Source organism: Drosophila mojavensis, unplaced genomic scaffold, assembly GCF_018153725.1.
Source record: "Drosophila mojavensis isolate 15081-1352.22 unplaced genomic scaffold, ASM1815372v1 contig_36, whole genome shotgun sequence".
In the NCBI taxonomy this organism is placed as follows: domain Eukaryota; kingdom Metazoa; phylum Arthropoda; class Insecta; order Diptera; family Drosophilidae; genus Drosophila; species Drosophila mojavensis.
In genome coordinates this window covers 22,305,835-22,330,341 of record NW_025318858.1, presented here as the reverse complement: position 1 = coordinate 22,330,341, position 24,507 = coordinate 22,305,835, and the positions used below count along the sequence as shown (strand labels likewise).

At 34.8% G+C, this 24,507-nt stretch overlaps 1 protein-coding gene and 1 long non-coding RNA gene across 2 annotated transcripts; one reads left to right on the top strand and one right to left on the bottom strand.

The window, feature by feature from the left end:
• Positions 1–3,354: 3,354 nt before the first annotated feature.
• On the bottom strand, positions 3,355–4,146 carry LOC6577525. The gene has a single exon (XM_002003454.4). It carries the CDS (start codon positions 4,103–4,105, stop codon positions 3,767–3,769), a length of 339 nt encoding a protein of 112 aa, XP_002003490.1. The 5' UTR covers positions 4,106–4,146; the 3' UTR covers positions 3,355–3,766.
• A 2,877-nt stretch (positions 4,147–7,023) lies between these two features.
• On the top strand, positions 7,024–7,714 carry LOC122757227. The gene is made up of 2 exons (XR_006357179.1): positions 7,024–7,353; positions 7,413–7,714. It is a non-coding gene; the product is annotated as an uncharacterized LOC122757227 (long non-coding RNA).
• The last annotated feature ends 16,793 nt before the right edge of the window (positions 7,715–24,507 follow it).

Below are 24,507 nucleotides of genomic sequence, written 5' to 3'. Positions count from 1 at the left end.
TATCAAAAGCCAACTTCAACTTCAGTTGACAAAATGTCATACACATGCTATTTCATTTATTTATAAATTTGCACTTATCCAATGTCAAGCAGCTGTCAACGAGCACTCCTCGTTGCCCTCACAATTTGCATTTACAGTTTTGCGATACCCATTCATGAGAGGAGGAGAGTTGATTGGTTCGCTATGCCTTATATATGCATATATACATATATACATGCAAATAAATGTCTTTTATTTGTTCTAGAGCTCTATTAAGTTTCCGCAAAAATTGTGTATATAATCTCACTAGAGCTGCGATAACTAGAACAAAATATATATTGTTCTTCTTCTTGAAATCTAGAAATTTGGTATCACTGACTAAATAAAGAATCCATTTGTAAAAATTATTTTGGAAATAATGCTTCTTTTGGTTTTCATTATAAGCGAGTATTGTGCAGTCAGTCACATCCTGTTCTTACGTATTTCATTTGCTCGTTGCTTCGTTTTTATTTTTATTTTATTTTTGGCCTGCCTGAAAGGCTAAATGAAAAGTGTTTAACTGAGATTTACTTAAGAAAATTCTAAGCAACATTTCCCCAGATAGCAGACAGCAGCCCGCACGAGGCACAAGGCAGAAGGAAAAGTCTGCTGCTGATGCTGCCGTTGCCACTTGCTTCGTGTGTCCTTGCCAAATGTGCAATCCTTGTTTATTTACATACTTTGCCCGCAACCTTTTGTTGTGCAATTGACTATGTCTATAACAATTGTGTTTTATTTAAATAATGAGTAAAACAAAAAACTGTAGAATAATTTAAAACGCCTCGCTTATGCATAATTCAGTACTTTAAATATTTATGACTGGTTCACTATTAAATATTTATGATTGGCTCACCATATGTAGCAAGCTGCAACAATAAATTTAATTTTGCTTAAATACAGCATTTTATGAACAAATATTGTCCAATCGAACAATAAATCATGCAAATATGTCAAGGACACGAATTACAGATACTCTCTAAATAATGTCCAATATCTACGGAAAATACTGTATATATCTACAAGCTGAAATAATTTTAATATCTAGATATTATTTATATACTGTTGTCTTCATAAGTATGAAGAAAAGTTAAGATGGTGTATAAAAATAGCAAACTCTTCTTAAAATATTTTTTGTACGGTATATACTGCATGTATTATTATTTATTATTTTACCAGCTTTTGTTCAAGTAGCTTAGAAATACATGCATGCATAAGAAAATTAAACAATAATTTCTTTAAAAATATGCAAAAAGTACAAAAGCAAACTAAAATTCTCTTCACTCGGGTAAATATTAGGAAAACAATAAATTGAAGAAGAATTAGTAAAATAAAAAAAATAAAAAAATAAAAAAAAAAAAAACGATAAACATAAAACATATTTAAAAGAAGAAAATGAATTCTAAGAATTAACAATAAAGTCGAAATAATATGTTAAGCAGGTTAAGCTTAACTTTCATTATACAGTTCACGAAAGAATTAATTACATTAAAAAAACGCAAATCACAAAATCTCAACTAAAACTTCCGCATGTAATCTTTTCACTTAGAAAAACAGAAGATATTTAAAGCACATTTCGTGTCTCTAGCCCAAAGCGCAAAGCTAGCCAAAAGAAAAGAAATGTATGAAAATGGAATAAAAAAGAGAAGCCACGCCTTTGGCAGGGAAAAAATGGTGATATATCCTTCGTCTTTGCCGTTGTTAACGCAATCGTCATCGCAATCGTCGTCAACAAACGGCATGGACATTAATGCTTAAGCTAAGCGCATTCTCCATTATAATTAAATACGCCACGAACGTAGTCTTGGCCACGAGCCACACACACACACATTCACCCACACACACACACACTCACCCACACACACACACTTTGCATAGTGCACAGTGCAAATAATTAGCCTGGCTCCGAAATTCTGTGAGTAATTAAGGTAAGTCAGCTGTTGGCTTTTGCCCTCATCCACGCAGCTTTTTGCCACCGGAAATTAAAGTTGTTTTACTTTTGTTTCATTTAGACAGATATTAAGGGCTTTGTAAATCTTTAAAGTTCAGTGGCTGAGCAAGTTTCTGCTACACTTTAATATTATCATAAATTAATGGGTGATAAGCGGGCTTTCAAATAGTTTATAATCTGGATTAATTTTTAATTTACAAATTTGGATTTTTGTACAAATTTTCCTATTTTTAAATTGCTACTAAAAATTGTTTTCTCTTGGTAATTTGGTTTTATTATATAAAATGCTTAAAGTTAAAAAAAAAATGTATTTCGGCTGATAAATAAAGAAAAAACAGTTCAAGTTAAGAGTCAATAGAAGTCAATGAAGTTTCTGTTTCCCGAATTGATTTAAAATTGGAAATTCTGGGTCTAATGGCTTTGTGAGGTTGTATCTAACAGTCTTGACTAACTGACTGGATTTTCAATCAATTTTAATTTGAAACAGAAATTTTTGTATAGTTTTTATTAAAGTTGAAACGACAGAATTAAAGCACCTTCAAATTCTCAATTAAAAGAGTTAAAAGAAGAATTAAAAGAAAAAAATGAATAAAAAAAAATAAAAGAAAAATAGAGAATAAATGAAATAGAAAATTATCTAATATTGATGTGAATCAGTCTTCACTCATTCTGCCAAGGATTTGACTATAGACTATGAAATCACAAAGGCTTCGGCAGGAAAGTCTGCCGGCAAGTTCTACGAATAATAATAATACTGTAAGAGTTCCCATTTAGTGTGTGTGTGCTAAGGCTTGGTAGGTGTTAATCAGTAATAATGACAAATAATATATATGACCTTAACTCTGACCCAGTAACAGAGGTACTATTGAATTGAATTGAATTGAGTCATTCAAAATTAACGTTTATACTTGAATCATTGCCACCAAAGAATGAATGATGTGATCTTGCATACATAAACAGTCAGAGAGAGAGAGAGAGAGAGAGAGAGAGAGAGAGAGAGAGAGAGAGAGAGAGAGAGAGAGAGAGAGGGAGAGGGAGAGAGAAAGAGGGAGAGATATATAGACATCAATTTAAAATAAAAGCTTAATCAATTTCCATTATAGCCATTTCATGGATTATGAAAATCTTATATCGATAAAATGCCATTTATATAAACTTAAAGTCCACAGTCGACTTTTCAATAGTATTGAGTTTGAAAAAACTATTATTGCTTTTATCTTTACACTACTCGTAGTAAATAGCTATGATAGTTGAAGTTTAGTGTCAACAAATCTGTCATTGTTCCAATTACATCTCAATGTCGTGGTTTCTCTGCACTGAGAGTTTAACAACTTTTCTTGAAATTCAGGTCGTGCAGAGCACATATATATGGATGCTTTATGATGATGTTAATTGCTTATTGGTCATGAGAAACGTTTTTATTGCACTTAGCAGGCTTGAATATATAGCAAGTTGCCTCAATATTATCTTTAACTTTACAGGAATACTAACAAATATAAATAAAGTAAATAGTAGAAAACAGCTACGCAGCGAAGTCCAATCTTTGATTATTTATTGGAATTTTATTTTTTATTTTAGTTTTTTTTTTTTCAATTTAAAATCTAGTTGCTATCAGTATTAACTATAAAATGCTATAATCAGCAAAAAGTCTTTTCGTATTTTTTTTTTTTTTTTTTTTATGATAATTTTCAAATAACACTTAGGAGCCGAGTAATTTGCTACACAATTCAAAAATTACACACATAGGAATATTCGTTGCATTGACGCTGAGCGTGGGAGCAGTACGTGGCGCTCGTTGAATCACCGCACCTTGATGCTGTTCACTTCAATCCAGATCATCAGCGCCGCAATGACCACATAGGCGCACACAATGAGTAACACCTGCAGTGGACTGGCTGTAAATACCATTACCACCAGCATCACGGTGCCCAGCAGAAAGACGACCGCCAGGAAGATGATCATCATGATGCTGGAAGTGCTGCGAAACCAGGCATTTCGTTTATCCGGCGGCGGCACATTTTTCGGTCTCAGCGGGCTATATTCCTTGTGATATTGTGTCTCGAAGCCGCTGGTAAAGTCGATCTCATCGTGAGCGCCTTGTGGCGCCGTTGCTGTCACCTTCTTCTCGTCCGTGTCCATGCCGTAAGGCGTTCGTATTTTAACTAACGAAAATTCTCTACTGCGACTGTAACGACTGCTGCTGCTGAGCAGTCGCAGTCGCAGTCCCAGTCGCTGCCGAAGTCGCAGTTGTTGTCCGCCTCATTATCACAGCCCAAAGGTGTTAATTGTGGCAACAACAACAGCTACAACAACAGCGCTGACAAATGTGTTCAAATATATGGATTTTTTGTTCTTTCTTTTTTTTTTTTTTTTCTGTGTGTGACTCAGATAAGATAAGACGCTGAGACGACCGAGACAACGATTCAACGACGCTCGACGTTCGATGTTCCACGCTCGAGGTTCTTACAAAAGTGCAACCTTATCAATTATGACTTCAATATATTTCTGACGCTTCAGCAGCTCCCGCCCAACAATAAATATCTAAGTGTACTAATTGGAGCTTTTTTGTTATTATTTATAAACAAAATTGTTGCGTTTTGTTACCCAGTTCGGTTGACTTTCTCGCATTGCTATTTGTTGTTGAAAATACGCTGACTATATTTGCTTTCATCATGAATGAAATCTGCTTTGTGTATTTTCTTTTTTATTTGTTGTTTGAAGGTTTGTCGCATAGACAAATCAATTTTTTTGTGGCGCACCCACGTCGTGGTGGCATATTTAAGGCTAAATGGCGCCAAATCAGTGGAAATGCTTAAAAAGCCTAAAGCTTAAAACTCAAACTGATCTTGGAAGATAAGTTTTGATTAGGTAAGCCAGTAATTAAAATGATTTATTTTCAAGGTTTCCAGTCACAATTATCTATTTGTTATTTAATTAAGCATAGAGTAGTGAATTTTGTGTTAAGTGATTTTCCTGATCGAGCTCAACTGACTACCTAATACTCGTTCAGTGTTTAAGAAAAACTAAAACTCTTTGATTACGATATATTCTATTTACCTTTTATGTGTGTATTGTTGTTAATATTATTTACTTCATATGAAGCTACAACAATGTTATGCCAATTTCTTTTTATACTTTGACATCGTTATATCGCTTATATAATAATAGTTTATAATTTAAATTTTAGGTTCATATATACAAAATATACACATATGTATAATATGTAATATATACAATTATTAGTTCTTCATCTACAAAATTATATTTATATATAAATATTCTCGATTTGCTGGGCTCCTCGCCGCCCTTTATTGAAAATGCTTTAACAAAAGCAAACCTCCTCTTACAAATAAACATCTATTTTTCTAAAAATAACTTATCTCCATTGTGTTGGTCTCCCGCGGCATGGAATTGGAGCGTAGTCCACAAGAGTTCTCATGTTTCTATACTTGAATGTTTAGAGTTTTGTGGATACTTTTCACGGATAAACAAGGGTAGCTACGAATATATATTCTCAATTGTAAGTATGTAGGTTAAATAGTGTTGAAATGATTTTTGTATGCTGACAGCTAACTAATATACCCATTTCATTTTATACAATCATTTGTTTTTTTCGTCAATCGACAGCTTGATATCACTGAACACAAATACAATTATAAGCATTCAAACCAACTATTAGATTTAACGAATTGACAGTGAAAAATATATATCTAATGAAGCAATGACATATCGTTTGTAACAGTAGCCCACTTGAGTTTTGGAAGTACCTAACAAACCAATTTATTGTAATCAATTAAAATCTCAATGAGCCTGAGATAACAGAATTATACATATTATGTGTGTCAAATTGATTGGGGCCTTTAAAGGTTTGCATATATACAAAATATGTATATAATATATAATACAATATATACAAATAAAATAAATAAATACAAAAACATTTTTTTTTAATATCTTAAAGTTTATTAAAGAATTTTTAAAATAATTTTTTTTAAGATATCGTGTAATATACATCTATATTTTTTTCTTATTTATCTTGAAATAATTTAATGTAAAAATGAACTATAACTGTAGCTACAGGGTATATCCACGTCATCATTGTGAACTGCTTTACGTTTGCCTCCATACAGCGATCATTATATTCATACAATACCCTCTGCGCGCGCGCACACACACACACACACACACGTACTCCCTTTCACATACACTCACATTCCTCCACCCTACTTAGTTTGATATACATGCAGTAAATTTTTGTATTTGCGCCGCATAAATATTTGCTGTTGATATTTACGATTGGCTTTATTTTTATTGCCCATTGAAAGTATATAACAATATAGCTGTAAGTGTAAATGCATGTGTAAAATATTTTAATCACCGATTACATATGTTGTTTGTTGTTTGGAATTCAATAAAATAGTGATATTTTTGCATGTTGACTAAATGTTCATAATTCATGTTCTATGTTGACATAGAATATAATTATTAGTAAACTAAAAATGAAATGAATACCAATTATGTATTATGTTATATTTGCATATATATGTGAAATAAATATTTAAAATGGGTTTTTAATTTAGTCATCGACAGGTCACAAATTTCAATTTAATCAGAGGCAGTTAACTGAAATCGAGTCGTCATGGAAATGTTTACGCTGATAAGAATTGCGTTAAGCTAACTTTCAGCTTTATTTTTAAAGCGAACCCCGAACGAATTGGCTATTAAACAGCGTATGATAATGGAAAGTTGAGATGGGTGGAAAATCAAAGTTCATTAAAATACACATGAAACTAAAGAAACTAATTCAATCTGCGCATGCAAAACTCGGAACCACAAACAAAATGTAAAGTGTTACTTTTATATCGACTCTATTCGTTGCCCTGATTAAGAATATATATACATTATGTGGTCTGCCACGCCTCCTTCTGCCTGTTACATACATTCAAGAAAACCATTATGCCCAGATTTCCCATTTTTCAATGGGTTCATGCTACACAAAAAAAAAAAAACTTGAAGAAATCTAAGCTAAAGAATAGAAACATAAAAACCAAATTGTATGTACAATATATCACAGCAGCCGGAAGGCAATGCATAATACATACATTCAATATTTGAATACTTTGTATACATTTTGAACACATCATTTAGAGGGGATAAACTACGGCGGAGTAAAGCAAAAACTGAGAAAAAGATTTCTTGGAATGATATTTGCTGACTTTTGTTTGTTGCCTGCAATTGAAATTGAAACTCAGCGCATTCATAATATATATGTATATTATAATATATATGTATATTAGTGGCAATTGGCGATGTTGGATCAGTTTGCCAGTTGCCTTAAAGCTGATAACAACGCGCCGGAGATTTCGAATTTGTTGCTACAACATGTGGTAGTTGAACAAAAAGAACTATTATTTATTTTTTATTTATTTATTTTTTTTTTTATAAGTGAAAGCCGTGAAATTTTATTGCATAAGACCGCAGAGTATGAGGGGGAGCAGGAGCAGCCCGAGGTGATCATTGATGTTGGCCAGTTGGACGATGATAGTGAGGCGATCTTGCCGCTGACAGAAGATTCAGATGCGAAAAGATTCTACACGTGCAAAGCGAATAACTTCCTCAAGTCGCTAAGCTGGTCCCAGTTGGGCATTCTGTTTTGCGTCTTATACAATTGTTTTATTGTTGTCATATTGCTAATATCGTTCATACACTCCAGGCTAGAAAATTAAATATGCTTACCATTGCACATAATCAGAATTGCATTTTCAAGTGAGTGCGCGGGTCAGCACGAGTTGACCAACAAATCGACAGTCCCTAAACGCATTTCAACTTTATCCTCTGGGCGACTACATGGATCCATTGCTGCCAAACAATTTAAGTTGTTACCAAAGTCATCAGCATTCTGGCTGCGGCTACTACTCGGCAAAAACTTGCCCCTGCTGCATTTTTTGCTTCTGTTTTCTCTTTATTTTATTCTCATACCCTGTAAGTCATGCTAGTGGCATATGGGGTATATGTATTTATGTGTAACTGAGTTGATCAATAATAATTAAAGGTAGGTATTTAAAGTAAGTGAACAGTTTACTAAACAGGTGTTTAGCATGTTTCCTTTGATTATCGATTGTTGCATGTCATCGAGCTATCAAATATCGATCGTTTGTTGCAGAGCATCTGTACGTTGTTCAATCAACTCTTGTGCATTTTTCCAGCTCTTTTCTCAAGTGACAAAACTTCAGCTAGCAATTGCGCATTTTGCATAATACGGAACGAAAGCCCGTGAGACATGGGCCACGGTGCAACGTCCACAGATGCGGAATGATCAAAGCAGGAGTTGTTGCTTTTGAAAGCTGCTTAGCAATTAGACACAACTCAAGCATTTGCTGACATTCAATTCGATTCGCTGGCGGTGCCGGGCAGGGGTGGCTGAAGAAATATATAATATGACCGCGCTTGGCCTGTGCCCTATGAATTATGAGCGAGAGGGAGAGAGCGAGAGTTTTTGGCCTTGCCAGGAAGTTGGCCAGGACGCCGGTAGCTGCAACTGTGCGCCGTATTTCATGGCGGCCTGTCACGGTGGTGGCTGTGCACCGCCCCTCGGCCACAATTCAACGAGCACTTTGCTGCCAACTTTCTTTCTGAGAATTTGTATATTCTTTTTTTTTTTTTTTTTTTTTTTTTATTTTCGGCTTTTGTTTTTTGCTGGGGCCAAAAGTTTTTGGGGCTCGCACTTTTCAATTGTTTTAGGCCCTTATCTAGGTATGAATTTGTTTAGCTGGCTTTGGCTTAAAGCGTTGCAACACATTAATCTTTAAGGCCCATTTTGCGCACCTCTCATTATTCAAATCTAAGACCGTGCTTTAAGCGAAAGTAAAAATCAAGATGAAACTGTAAAATCAAAATTCATGAGGCACTGCGCGAGAATTATAGCGACTTTCCTAAGATGCCCCACCCCATCTCTCTCGCGCTCAAGTTCCGCTCTCTGTCTCTCTCTGTCTCTCGCTCTCTATCAGCCTGCCCAGAATGCGTTTGTTGTTGCAAACTTTTTCCATCAAAAGTTTCGGTTTTCGATACGCTCGCAGCCCCCGCTGCTGCTAGCTGCTGCTAGCTGCTGCTAGCTGCTGCTCTCTGCCTGGCTTTCCTGCCAAGTGCCACTTCCGTTTTGCGTCAGCGCACACGGCTGTGGCTCACAAAAGTGTGACTGAAGTGGTTCAGTCTGCAGCTGCCAGCGCACAGGTGTTAATTAACTGAAGCCGCAACAATCTGCAGCGCGATGCCAGGCACTAAATTTTAAATTGCAATCTGGCCCAAATTACAGGGACTTGCATTTGTACGCATCATGTATTGGCCAAAAGCCGGGCGCTGGGATTATATATTTTATGTTGTCATTTTGTTCCTTTTTTTTTTTTTTTCTCGTTTTTATAGCTTTTTCAAAGTTGGTGCAAACTTTTTAACCTACAACGTGGCAGTGTGAGTAGCTATGCCTTTTTTTTTTTTTGTACCTGTGTGGATGTTTTAGCCACGTTATTATCAGCGTTTATAAAATGTAGAGCGGATAAGTTGCAAACCTGCCAAAATAACAAATCTTGCTTAATCTGTGCAAAGTGTCAGCTGCATACATTTTGCTAAGGTTAGTCAGGGACTAAAAAGCTGGGAAAGAATAGCCAATAGCAGCCTTGGATTAAAAAGTAGTAAAACTAATTAGTCAGTTCATATATTTTCTATGAAAATTAAGAGAGATTTGCTACTAACATTAGTTTAAAAAGCTGTCGCTGAGCTAGAGCATAAACCAATGACAACTGCATCGAATGCTTTGAAATTCAAGCGAGCTGTATTTAGATATAATTTTTAATGCCAACGGCTTCAGCCGCTTCAGTTTAATTTGTGACAGCTGTTAGATATTCTTGAGTATATACATATTTTTTTCAAATTTAATAAATAAATTATTTTTAAAACATTATTTTATTTAATTTTTTTTTTTATCAATATCCATTTGAACCTGATAGCAACAGCATATATTTTCTTTGATTAATTTCCAAAATAAATGGCATACAATTTTATAGATTATATGTTATCCAGCATAACATATTTATTAAGCTATTTATAATCAAGAGCAACAACAAACGTTGCCCAAGCCTAAGTTATTTAAAAAAAATTGCCTGTGGGTAGCTAAATATGTGAAATATTTCCATGCAAATGCCAGGCTCGTACCGTATGCAATTATTTATGAAATGTTAATTAAAATAGGATATGTAGTAGGTCCAAAAAAAATAAGAATTTGAATGTTATTTATGGCCAAGTGATTTGTTGTTGTTGCATTCTAAAATTAATTTCAACATGCAACTGGAACACACACGCTCACACACGCACACAAGTACACATGCAATTTGCAACAACATTGAATCCAATTAATAAATAATGAGTAGGTCTTGTACTCTGACTGGCTCTGGTGCGTTTGACAAGCTGCTGCTCTTGCCAGCAACTTAATGTCCTTCACAGCTGCATAGAGAGAGAGAGAGAGAGAGAGAGAGAGAGAGAGCTGAGCACATCGATGCTTGTTTTCGAGTGAAATTAGTTACGGTGTCGCACAACGATGCTTGGAACTGACGACATCCAGTTCAACCTTCAGTGCCATATGCGTGTGACCAAGTGTAGGCACGCTTGATCTATCATCATTTGTTGGCCATGTCACGGCAGACACTTGGCCCAATTGATTTAGGAGCCTCAAATGAGCTAAGCCGGTTAGCTGGCAGTTAAGCTAAAGGGCGTGTCTAATTAAGGCACAATGAGTAGCTGTGGAGAATTCATCCAAGAGTTTCTTTGACAGGGGCAGTCATCAGCGAGCGGTTAAGTTTCATTAAGAGTTTTGTCTTAACTTGAGGGTTTTACGCTTCATTAGAGCTTTGTATTCAGAGAGATTTCCGATTTGACTCGAATATTAATAATAATCAGCCCAACAACTGCCGAAGCTATTGAAAGAATATATTGATATTGGGATTTATACTGAAATCTATTTGATAGGTTTGACAAATAAAAAGTCAAAATATTGAATTGATTGATAGCTACTATAAAAGTGAATTTCTTTCTCATAAAAATAAACAAATTCTCTATGATGACATTGATTCTGTTAGTAAAAGTTAAAAGATTTTCAAGAGGTTTTCAATATAAATTATAGTCCTCAATTATCGTTTCAATTATATTTTACACTATGAAATATAAAATGATCTATAGAATAATATATGACTAAATGTTTTACAGAATTTTGTTGGGATTCATTTAACAAAAAGAAAGAAAGTTTCTGGTTGAGCGATAAACTTTCTTTATATGCATTATAACTTGCAGTATTTTGTATAATATGGAATATTAAATTAAATTTATATTTGTATATTAGCTTGCTTAGTATGAGGTTATCTTTGAAGATTCGACTTGCTCTGTTAATTTGATATCAATTTTATAACTTTTACTTAGGCAAATTTTTTACCTCAACTAATATTAATATATTGTATCACATTTCTTACCACTTCTCAAAAATCCACATAAAGACCTATGTTATCTCCTGCTTATTTAATGATAACTTATTTTTGCAAGTTATTTACAACAACAAAATGCAATCTATTTATTCTTTCCCACATAATAAATTTGCCCACTTATTCGAATTAGCATTTATCAAACCGACACCTCGACGAACTAATTAAAAACTTGTTTAAATAGAATCGCATTCGAGCTTATTTGTAATTGCATTGGAAAAATAAATACATAAATCAAGCTTAAATTGTAAATATGTGCAGAGCTGCCAAATATTTGAAAGTATTTGCACTAAATAGAAACTGTTTGATTTCTATTTACATATGCACTGTACACACATATTAATAGATGCATTTTGGCAGTAAAATTATATTAAATGAAAACATTTTCAGTAAATGCCATTTAAGTAGATTTCATGTGAAATTATTTCACCCAATCGACTGGCGCTCTACAAATTATATAATTATTTATTAACACCAATGAAATGTTACGAATACGCAATCTGCTTACCATCTCTAATGCCCATCATGCGTAATTAACTTTCAACGATTTATTAAACGGATATATTTTTGTCAGCATTTGAAATTGAGGCTAATTGTCAATTACAGACGACATATTTCTAATTTATAAATTGAATGTTTTGACTAATTGCTCGTCCACTTAAAATTAATTTCCAGCGTATTTTTTGGCAGTTAATTTTTTTGCGGTTGCTGTTCGGGTTGATTAAATTAAAAACAACCAAAGAAAAAAAAAAAATAATAAATAAATAAAATCAGAAATGAAGGAAAACATGAAACAAAAGCCATCATTCGGGTCATTTGGGTCAGCGCTTTCTGTTTTTGGTCTGGGGCTTCGGCCAGCAAATTGATGCGAAAATAAGCGCAAGTGCTGGAATTTAATTAAATGCGTGCATAAATTATGCATTATTATGCCAACTGCACACACACACACACACACACAGTGGTATATGTATATATATGCATATATGTGCCAGCCTCGTAGCCATGGGCATAATTATTGCCAAATATGAATTTCTGTACGCCCCGAAAAAGTAGGCAATGGGCGTGTCTAGCAGCAACAGCAGCAAAGGCAGCAGCAGCTCGTCCTGGTGCTGCTGTCGTCGCTGTCGTAGTGTCCTTGTTCTGCAGCATTATTAATGCAATTGCATTGGTGATAGGCTGTGCTCCACTTGGTCGACATAATTATATCCCACACACGGCCATCATTACGTTGAATTTGTCAAGGCAGTTGTAAAACGCTTTCACTTTCAAAACGCCAATTTTTATTTTCTTAAATATTTTATTTACTTTATTCTAATTTTTAAGAAATAAATATATTCTTTTGTATCATTATACAAGCTTTATAGACTTAGACATTGCCAATGGATTGGCTGTGACTGAGATATTTTACAGTCTTATAAATATGTCAAGGTTGGAAGGTTAAATTTCAATTAAATCCTCCTAAGCTTAAAGTTAATTTTATTAATTTAATTACTTTAATTTCTTTAAACTCAGATATAATCAGACTTCTGAATAATATCATCTCTACGCAAAGCTTAAAAAGGTGTATGTAATGTAATATATTAAACCAAATCAGCTCAGTTTCTTTAAGCTCCTTCAACAAAATTCAGATTGTGCGAAAAGTAGAAAATTCAATTTTGGGAACACATTGCATTTGGCTATCATTGTAGCAAAGTGCATTGGCTATGCTTGTGGCACTGTTTCAATTCGCATGCTTGTAATTCACACGCATGCCCATAATTTGCCATGCACCCACATAAACACACACACACACACACACACATACATACATACCCTTATTCACTGAGTTGACAATGTTGCCTTTGGATTACGTTGCTTCATGCCGATTCCCTCTTTAGCTTCCGTTCATCGTTTGTTTAAAGCAATTTCCACATTGTTGTCATTGTTGGCGCTATTGTTGCTGTTGATGTTGCTGTTGTTGTTGTTATTGTGGTGGCTGTTAGCCCAGTCTGGCCCGGCAGTCGTTACCATAATAAGGCCATTGTTTATGTTGTTCCTGATGGCATTAATACCATTGTAATTTCAATATTTAGTCAACCACTTAATAATGTGCGGCTTACTAATGATTATTAATTATTGTTGAATACTTGTTGTTGAAATTTTGTTGTTGCCTCGGCCATTGTTGTTTCGGTATTGGCAGCAGTATATCGTCCTTCAATGTTACGCAATGGCCTGGCAAAATGGTTAACCGCATATTAGATGCGAATTATAGCTATGAGTCGCAGGTGATTCATATTGGTCTAACGATTTACGCAAATGCTTAACGGATATCAGTTGCAATGCAATCGAGATTTATATGCGAAATTGAGCTTAAGGAAATATTTTCATGATATACAATGTGCAGAATATCGTTAACATTACCCATGTTAATTACGGCAGACGTTACAAAGAATCTGCTCTGGCGACGACAAGATGCAAAGGGCCCCTGTTAATTAAAGAAAAATATTTGATTAAAATAATTCAAAGCTAAATTAAAAAAAAAAAAAAAATTAAAATTAAAATAAAAATTGTTATTAATCTAAAAAAAAAAATAATAAATAATAATAATGAAAAATAAATTGAGGTAAATATATGTTAGTTTATTTACATCTATTTTCTAAAAATTTATGTAAATGGTATTTGATATTTTTAAATAAATTTTTTAGTGCAATTTCATTTTAATTAAATATATAAGCGTATAGAAAAAAGAAAAACATATATTAAAAATAAATTATTATATAAATAGTAAATTTAATCAATGTTTTAAACATTTTATATTATCCCGCATGAAAATCTCTGAATAATTAAAAGCAATTTTTGCACAATGTTTTATACCCTGGCTTTGGCTTCATTCAATTTAAATGAAATATTTATCTATTTACAAAATACCTCAGCCACCACGCATTGGGTGGCTTCCAACCCCCACCCCCCACCTACCACTCGAGTTAGTTTGGTTTTCGGCCACATTATGCACTCCATTAGGAGATCATCGATAAGCATGCCGCTTCCATTTATAACAGAGCTCAGGCAGAGCATGGCTTATGGCCAACTAACTAATTGCGAGTGTGGCCAACAATTATATGCCATTTATTATCTTTGGTTTCGGCGCCGCCAACAAAAACAATGAATTATTGCTACTAATTAAATCACCAAATTACAAGCACGCACATTACATAAATTGTAAATTCGATGCAAGTGAACCGCAAATCTCACAGGTATTGTTGAACGTGGCAAATCTCTAATTAATGCCAAGCTATTCGCACGTTTGCATTCAAATTAAATAGCTGAAGTCGCTGCGTTTAAATGGAAATGGCTAAGATTGTGTCGCATTAAATTTAATTCTTCAGCTGACAAAGTCATGAGATATTTGTGTATACCAGGGATATAGAAGTTAGAGAAAAGTCGTGTGATTATTTATATTTAGCTATGCTATGAATTGAATTTTTGAAAGCAACAATTTGATTTTGATTTTGTTTGTAGTTGTATTTGTATTGTCGCTATATACAGATTCCAGACCACGCAATTCACGTTCTGCGAGGAGCCCGTTACCTTCTCAATTAGCACCACCTGGAAATAATTTCATTAAGAGCTATATTTGTCTCTCTTCTTCTTGAAGTGAGAGTGAATACAAGTCAGAAAACTCGAAGCGTGTGGCTGAAATGCAAACTCATGCAGATAATACTTTTGCAATAGCTCTATAGAAGCTATCTGACTCTCACTAATATTACTGGAAAAAATAACACAAATTGATAGTGGATATATGTAACGTAAATATATGTGATAATTATTAAAATTATGTTTTATTTAAGTTTTTGATACATTACAAACGGTATGTATGCTTTGATTTATAGCGAAAAGTGAATAAATAATTTGCATATATTATTGAAAAAAATAATTAATCTAAAAGCTATGCAATAAAAAGAAGGCAGCTATTTAATTTTTTAAAAATTTTAATCTTATATTTAAAGCTAAACTAATACATTCATAACTTATTTTATAATAATACAAATATTTTGTTGTAATTTTTGTTTTTTTTCCAGCAATTTTTCCACATTTTTTCTACAGGTAAATAGCATATTGCCAACAGGTTGTATTAGCAGCGTAAACAAAATATTATACATATATTTATTTATATATGTATTTAAAATATAAAACATAGACCTCAATCCAACTAGCATATCTAATGCTGTCAGGTCTGTTGTCTGCGGGGTGGCAGCTGCTGTCAGCAGTTTGCTTCAAGTTGTCCATCATGCTGGCTGGGCGTAGAGCAAGCAGTATATGGCAAGTGTTAAATTCAATGTCCTCTAGAGGCTAGATGAAAAATATCCAGCAATCTTTGCCACTTGGCAGCGAATGCAACTCGACTTAAGTACAGCTTACATTTCACTCACTTTGGCATCGACTTGAAAAACAATTTATGCAGCATTTTTGCAGTGCGTCTATGCCGCAAGCCACAAAATTTGGCATGCATACACATAAGCATATACCCATACACACGCACACGCACACGTGACGCTGTCAGCAGTCAGTGCAAAATACGCGTTAAATGCGCAAAGCGTGTGGCACGCGCTGAGATTGTTGAGCGGCAAGCGGCAAGCGGGGAGCAGAGAGCAACGACCGAGGCCCGTGTGAATATGTTGTCAAATTCTCAAGAGGATTTTAGCTTTTGGGTTCTTTTGTTTTGGCCTGTCGTTGTAACTGTTGTTGCTAAAAGCAGTCAGCTGCCAAGCATATTTCAAACTCCACTCCCAAGTGCGCTAAGTGGCTGCTTACAAATACATTTGCGTAACATCGTTGCTCGCTCGCTCGCCGCATATCACTTTTATTTGAGTTTGCGTTTTGCATTAGGCATATTACGTATACGCCCGCGTGCCACGCACTGCCATATCGTAAGACAAACGCACATACACATACAGAGAAAGCTGCTGTAGCAACGTCTAATGCTGTTGCTCGTCTTATTTTGTGTAGTGAAATTAGAAGCTTATGGTTTTTGGCCTGCTTTAAGCCTTGCTAATGGCTGCAGCTCAAGCTATTTATCATTTTTGCTTGTTGGATTTCCTTCTTGTCGAACTTGGCTCAAAGCTTGTGCAAATTTGCCTTTATTTTCCGTCTGTGCTGTGCGGAATAAAAGTGAATTTTGGGTTTACGTCAATGCTCTAAGAAATTGACGTATAATAGGTGTATTCAGTATGTTAAGTATGTGCCCGGTAATGCCATCATCATATTGAGAGTTTATTAATCTATATTTAACAGAAATATTCAAAGCAGAGCTTAGGCGGAGTTATCTAATCTGTAACAACTTTTTTTTTAAAACAATAGAATTTAATTTGAGCTTTTATATGTTAATTTATAAAATTAAAAAAATAAAAATAATAATATATATAATATATTATTTATTTAATAAAAATTATCTCCTATTCAGTAAGAGATAAAAGTGAAAAATATAATTAATTTTGAATATTTTTATATTTATTTTATAATTGAAAATAAAATGAAAATAAAAGTGCATAGACCTAGTTAAACTTGTTTCCAGAAACCGCCAGCAGTTGTTCGTTATAATAAATGCATACATATATATAAATTTATATACATATGTGTATATATATATATATTAAGTATACGCCAGGTAGTTAAATTACACGTTACACCCCGTCTTTAATAAAAAGATACCACAAATATGCTTACCACAGATGATGCAGCCGCTTTTATGGCCTGGGAATTGCGGCAGCTGCTTTCATTTTTCAGCCATAAGAAATTGCATAAAAGCAAACGAGCTTCGACCACTGAAACAAACGCCAGTAAATGCACTTTTGCGTAGAACTTTTCATAAAAAGTTTCCCTTTTTTTTATCGTTGCTATTTTTGTTGATGTCATGTGAGTTGTGCTGCTTAGCTGGCCAGAATAGTTCGGTTTATGTGTGTGTGTATATGCATTAGCTTTAATGTGCCTTATGCATTGGCGCAAAGCCATTGCATTGTTGCCGCATGGCATCGTGCATCATTTATGGGGGACAGCAGCAGCAAGTGTCATTGCTATTGTTTGCCTTGAACATTTTATTTATGGCACACTCACACCCACACCCACACACACTCACACGCACACTCGCCCAGTTCAATGTCAATGTTTATTGATGCAAAACAAGATTTTGCTCGCACGCGCAAAAGAAAAATGCATTCGTAGTTCATTTCTTCAGCGCGAAATGTTTTTTAAAAGTATATTCTCTTTTTGCTTCTATTGTATGCTCCATTGACAAATGGCTAAGAGGATGTGTGCATGTGTGTGTGTGTGTTTGCCTGTGGCTGATGCGATTTTCTTCTTGAGCTATATTTTCTTTTTGTTATGTCACTTGGCTTGGCTTATTGACTTTGTAAATACAACAAAGGCAAACAATATTGGATTACTTGAAAGAACAACGCAGATAAGTGGATTAACTAGCAGAGATAAAATTTGCTTAGACTGGCTGAAGCTTTTAGCCAGGCTTCCTTAACGCTAATTAAGTTGAAAAATTAATATTATCCTTTTGCTAAAATCATACATCAAGCTGTATTTGATTCATTGTATGTTATGTTATGCAAAACATAAACAGACCACAATGTCGATTTTCATATTTCAATATTTATTCGCTTTCACCTAACTTGAAATGCGTGTCACGTCACGAAACCATCAGCGCGAACAGCGCGGCATGCCAAATTTTAGCCACGCACAGCAGGAGCAGACCAAATGCCATAATGCTAAATGCACATTAATGTGCTCACGCCTCACACTCACCTGGCGTGTGGAATCACAAAAATAATAAATAGCGCTTGTAGAGGAAATCGTTTCTATTTATTTATTTTTATTTTTTATTTTTATTTATTTATTTTTTTTTTAGATTTTTCGCTATGCTATTAGTTTGGAGTTTAAAGTCAAATTTTGCGCTTGTGAGTGTAAGTTATAAATTGTGGGGTTGAAAAGCGTGTAAATGTTGACCTACATTTTGGCATATATGACTGCAGGTATGCCGTTAAACAATCCCCGTAAGTCGATAGAAGTAAGTTCAGACTCGACTGAAGTTGGGAACCGATGAGATGTTAAATGATTTTGTTAGCCTTATTAAATCATTTACATGTATTTTATAGCAAACAGTAATTTTAAGTAATGTGATTAGACAAACATACAAATATACAAAGATTGTATAGCATTGAAATTGATAAATAGGCTGATGATATATGATGCTCAGCGATAAGAATATGTAAGAGAAGAGCGCGGATCCTTACAAATTGAGCGATAAGTTAAGAATAACCAACGCGGAGTTTTTCAAAACAGATTTAAAAGCTGAATTTATGCATGGGTTTGAATATAAAAACCTAGGCTCAGAAGTATAAAGATTAAGACTATACTGAACACCATCACAGTCAAGTGTATTCATTCACAGGAAAAGCTTTACTTGGAGTTAGATGTGTGAGAGTGATATTTGGAATTTAATTTAGAAGAGCAAGTGTATTTCTTGGTGCTAATAAGCTAACAAGCCCCATGACTCGCTCTCCGTGCTCCTGTTCATCGAGTGGGTTCTCTCGTTCTTCCTGTGCTCGATTTCCTTGTGTTCATTCTTCTTGTGCTTGTTCTCCCACTATACGTTCTCCCTCTGTGATCAGCTGAGCACCTTAATAATGGAAGTATTGTTTAATTGCAGCCAAATGGGAGAAGTTAATGATTCCGCGAACAAAGACGCCGCTAGTTGGATATTGAATATTAGGGACATTATGGCCGAACAAATTTGATCATCGTATCCATCAATCCTAGTTTTCTGTTAAAGTTATTCAAGAGTATTTTATTTTATTTATTAATATTTTTATTTTTTAATTATTCAGTTTTTATTACACCTTATTTTTTATTGTCACCCCATGACTCTATATCATTTATTACTGAATTTTGAGTGGAATTTATTTAATTACACATCTTAATTACATTGTCAATACATATCGATGCATAATCATTTGAGATGCGAGGTGCAGTTATTTTTGATCAGCAGAAACTCTAGTCGGTTAGGCCCACTGCAAGTAGCTGTCCATGTGTCTTGATTATGCATACTTCCCTAAAATTAATAATCTTTCTTTACCTTTGCATGAATATCATACTGCAATGCCATGAGACTGTGGTAACTGTGCCACTGCTGAACTATTAGGTAATTGTTTCAACCAACCTGACCCCAAAATGCATGCATAACAGCATCAGCTTATTTGCGTACGTATCTAAGCTTTGTTTTTGCTTTTGGGTTTCCTCTCTTTTTTGTTGTTGTAATTTTTGGTTTTTGTTTTTGTTGTGGCTAGCACTTACAATAATTACACGCAAAACATTTAGCTTGGGTCGAGTCAACAGGTCGTATACGCAATTCGCCCGCATGCCAAACGATTGCACTGTGTGTATGTCTGTATGTGGGAATGTTTGTGTGTATGCGTGGGTGTGTGAGTGTGGTAGACAAGCTGATTGCGCAATCAGCATTAGAGCATGATAGAAACAATGTCGTCTAGCTAACACACAGACTCTGGCAGTCGAGGCATCAAGTGGCATCTTCGGATGTTGTCACTTGTCTCTGTCATGTTTTTCGCTTGACTTTAATGTCCGCCATGGAGTTGCGTGATTTTCATGTTTTTTTTTAGTTTTTGTTTTTGGTTTTTGCTTGGCTCGTACTTTTCGGTTAAGCGCAACAATTTCAACAGATTTGTGCCAGCAGCTTTGCTGTGACTATTTGAACGCCGAACATCATTGCACTTCAGTTGTAATCAAAAGTTTTGCCACGAAGTGTCTGTCTGTCTGTCTGTGTGTTTGTGTGCGTGCGTGAGCGTGGGGTAATGGTGTGCACTAGTCTGCAGTAATTTCCACTGCACATTGTGGCGCACTCGCCAGGATTACTTTGGGTCTGTGTGCGTGTCTGTTTCTATATATTTGTGTGTCTGTGTGTTTCCCTCTGTTAATTGTGCTTATTTGCCAGTTGCAGTTACTGCGTTGGCTGCGTTGGCTGTGCAAAAAGCGCTGGGGAAATTGAAATAAAATGAAGATAAATTTGCTTGTTACCTGTTTAGAATCCATTTACGCATGTAAACTTTGCCGTATTTACACAGAGTACCTGAAATTGATTTAAGGATATATTTATATAAGACTTCAATTCCAATTCATTTAATGATGTTAATAATAATAATAAAAACTGTGAATGAGTATAAATATTATTCTATTTACTCAAGAGATCATTTAATGATGTTAATATCTCTTGAGTAAATAGAATAATATTTATGCTCATTCACAGTTTTTATAAAATTCTTTTTGGAAAGCTGATTTCGCCTCAGAAGAAAAAAAAAAAAAGGATTTTTCGGAAAGCATGGATGAAAAATCGAATAAATATAGTTTCTTTATTTTTAATTTTGATGAAAGGTAGTATGAATTAATTATTCCTTTATTATTATTATTTTCTTTATTATCTTATTTCTGTTTAGTTGGTCGCACAAGCTCATGTCGCTGGACTTAATACTTATATCTATTGACATCTGATTATGTATAGAAAATAATTGCCCCACATTTCCGATAAAAAATAAAATTGGTCGAATTTACTTTCTATTTTTAGCTTTTTTTCTGAGGAATCTAACGGATTAGAATAAGTTTTGGTAATTCAATTTAATATGTATTTCTTAAAAAAAAAAAAAAAAGATTTAGAATTATTTATAGGTGAATACAATTTCAGCTAAGAGTAGTCTTAACGGCAACAAAATAATACCCTGTTATATATGTTATATAAATAAATCATATTCCACTCATGCTGCTCATTAAGCTCACTTGAACTTTGCATATGTAGGCAGGTCTTTACGGCTTAAGCACATGCGCCGCAATCAAAGTTATTATTAGGCATGAAAATGTAACCAAATAGCACTTGATTATTATTCAGCTGTATGTGTATGTATGTAGCGGGCCGTCTCATTGGTTGAAAGTATTTGCTAAATGGGCACGGGGCGTCAATTATGCTAACAACCTACCCAAACGCTCATAATCACTCCACAGACAATCGTTTAGATAAGCGCGAAGGCGCGTTTGGCGAAACGCTGCAGGATATGCGTGAGCCGTACGCCGTGCGCTTCGACTGATCCAAATACTACTTGAGTTGCCTAGACTGTAGTGGCTGTTGGGCTGTGAGGAGGCGGCGACGCGAGGCAGGGTTTTGTGAAACAAAAGGCATAACAAGCTGAATAAATAGCACGATAAATGCCATAAACAAGAGACGAAAAGTTTTAGCAATGAGCGCAAAATAGCAAAAGAGAAACAAACGAAAAAAAAAAAAAAGAAGAGAAGAAAATTACACGAATAACAGACAAAGTCCAATAAAAGTCACGTTGCCGCAATGTGAAGTCAGCAGAAAGTCCAAGACAAATCCGTGTCCGTGTTTGGCGAGTGCATAAAAAGGAAAATGCGTGTTGTAATTGCTTTAAGGAAAACCCTTGCGTACAATTTGCAGCTAGGTGGCAACGCTGTCGCGCTTTGTGAACCGGTAACAACTCTCAAAGGACGAGATTTATGCGATTGCCGATAGGAATCGCCGCCAAGCAGCAGCAAACACCAACTTCCAAGCTCCAAGCTCCAAGCACCAATGGCTGCCTCAAGTCTCATTGTGCTCTAATGGCATTTGTGGGCGTTCGTTTTGGAGGGGGGGTTGGGGTCGAGCTGGGGCATCACATTGTTCTTGGCTATTTGTATTGTACTAGCATTGTGTTGTTCAGTCGCCTAATAATGTGCTTGAATTCTATATAGTATATAAATATATGTGTATATATACATGTATGTATGTATGTGTATATATATTTATTTGGTTGTAGCTCGTGGCTTCTCTTGACTCTGGTCTTAAGTCGGTGTGACTTAATTTATTGTCTTTTAAATACCTTATTTCAATTAAGAAAACTTGTTTGGTATTTCATTAATCAAACAAGTCTTTGCCTTTATTTTTATATATTTATATACATACATACATTATATGTACAACTTCGTCCGAATGAGTTGCACTTTAATTGCTCTATATTAATAAGTTGGCCGTCTAGTTTTTCGCATATTTATGATAATTGTTGGCGCATTTTGTGTCAGCAGAGTACGATGACGGCTCTGGAGTGCTGCTGGCTGTGGGCAAGTGCTTCAGTTCGATAGCCATACATATTTATGGCATACACTTTATGGCTGCTCATGAATATGAAGTTGGGCGAAATATGCCAAGAGCAATGTCTAGACAGACTCAAAACTAAAGTGGAGAGAGTGATTTAAATTTGAATTCCATCGATAGATAAAATTATAGCAAAATTACATGAAAAATGCCAAACTAAAATTTAAGCTTTTAGATGATATTAAATATATAAGAATAAAATGAAAAATACAGTAAAATAATATATATATAAAAAAATATTAATATTTACTAAATTAAAAATAATATTTATAATAATATATAATAAATGGAAAATGAAAATGGAATATGGAATTAATTTAATAATCATAATGTATAATTTTTGCCTGCAATAAAACAGGTTTAGTTTGTAATAATATATACTAAATAACTACAATCAACTAAACTTGATGAATTAAATTAATAACAAATAAATGGAGTATAAAATAAAAATATAAATATAAAGAAATTGTGTTATATATAAAAAAGAAAAGAAAGTGGAAATAACATTAAACAAATATTAAATATAATTTAAAAAAAAAAAAAAAAAAAAAAATCGTATACTCTTATATATTAGTTAAATTCTCCATCTGTTTAAGAGTTCATTATATTATTTGAACAATTAGAAATTTTTAGTTCTGTGAAACTAAAATTGTTCATAATTTTATTATGTCTTGAGCACTTTGCAGTCATTTGCAATTCTCTTAATAAATTCTACACAATAAGTTTTCACTTTTTAGAGAGACAGAGACAGAGAAAGAGAATGAAACTTTATCGCATAATTTACGGGTATGCAGTGCCATTAGTATATCTATCTATATTTTCAAGAAGTATAACAAGTTTCACGTGCCAAACTTAATGCGGCTACAAATTTTCGCTATCAACGCGCGGAATGCGACGCTATCGGCAACATTCATCATCAGCTGCCAAACAATTGACAACATAAAACGCAGAGTCCTGCTGGCACTAAAATACCTTGCGTACTTTCCCTCCCCTCCCCACCGCACACCAGCACTCACCTCAGATATTCCACCTGTAATGAAACTTTTGAATTTTGATTGCGCTGCGCGCGAATTCGTGGCAGAGTTCATTGTTTCAGCTGCTCGTTGCTTTTGTTGAGTGCTTGCTTTTTATCACAAGGCAAGTCGACATCGAGACTATGGAGCGTCAGCGTCGAGCACTTCATATGCAAAGTATGATCCACTTAAAGCGATTTATAATGCCACTGCCACGCCTCCGGGGCCCTCCCCCTGCTACGCAGCATGCAAATATATTAAGCAGAGTGACTACGACTAGTCGCTAGAGTGAAACTAAAGTAGATATTGCACAGGCCTCGCACGACAACGGACTACAGGCTCAGCCAGTGTAGCCGGTGTAGCAGCTGTAGCCAGGCGCTATGGGTTCATATACGGCAAGCTCGTTTGTTCCGCCTGTCAGGGCCATGTTGCTGTCACCCATCACCCACATCAGCCACATCAGCCCCATCAGAGCCGTCGACCGTCAACGTCGTTCTAGTCGATGATGTTGCGCTTTCATTCATGGCGATTATGCCGGTGCCCCATTGTTGCCTTAGCTTAGAAAATCCATTTCAAATCCCAGTTTAGTGCAAATTTATGCGATGAATACGATTTTTTCTTTCCCATTCGTTCGTACTCCACTTGCTGCTATTGCTTATCGTTTAAATTTAACGCCAAGACTAAGTAAAAAAAAAAATGCTCTCATATATTTATAACTAACATAAATGTTAGTCGCTCTCAACAGTGACATAATTGCGCGCAGCTTCACTTTAAAGCTAAAGCCTTGTTGGCATTCGCTGCGTATACGTAACATGG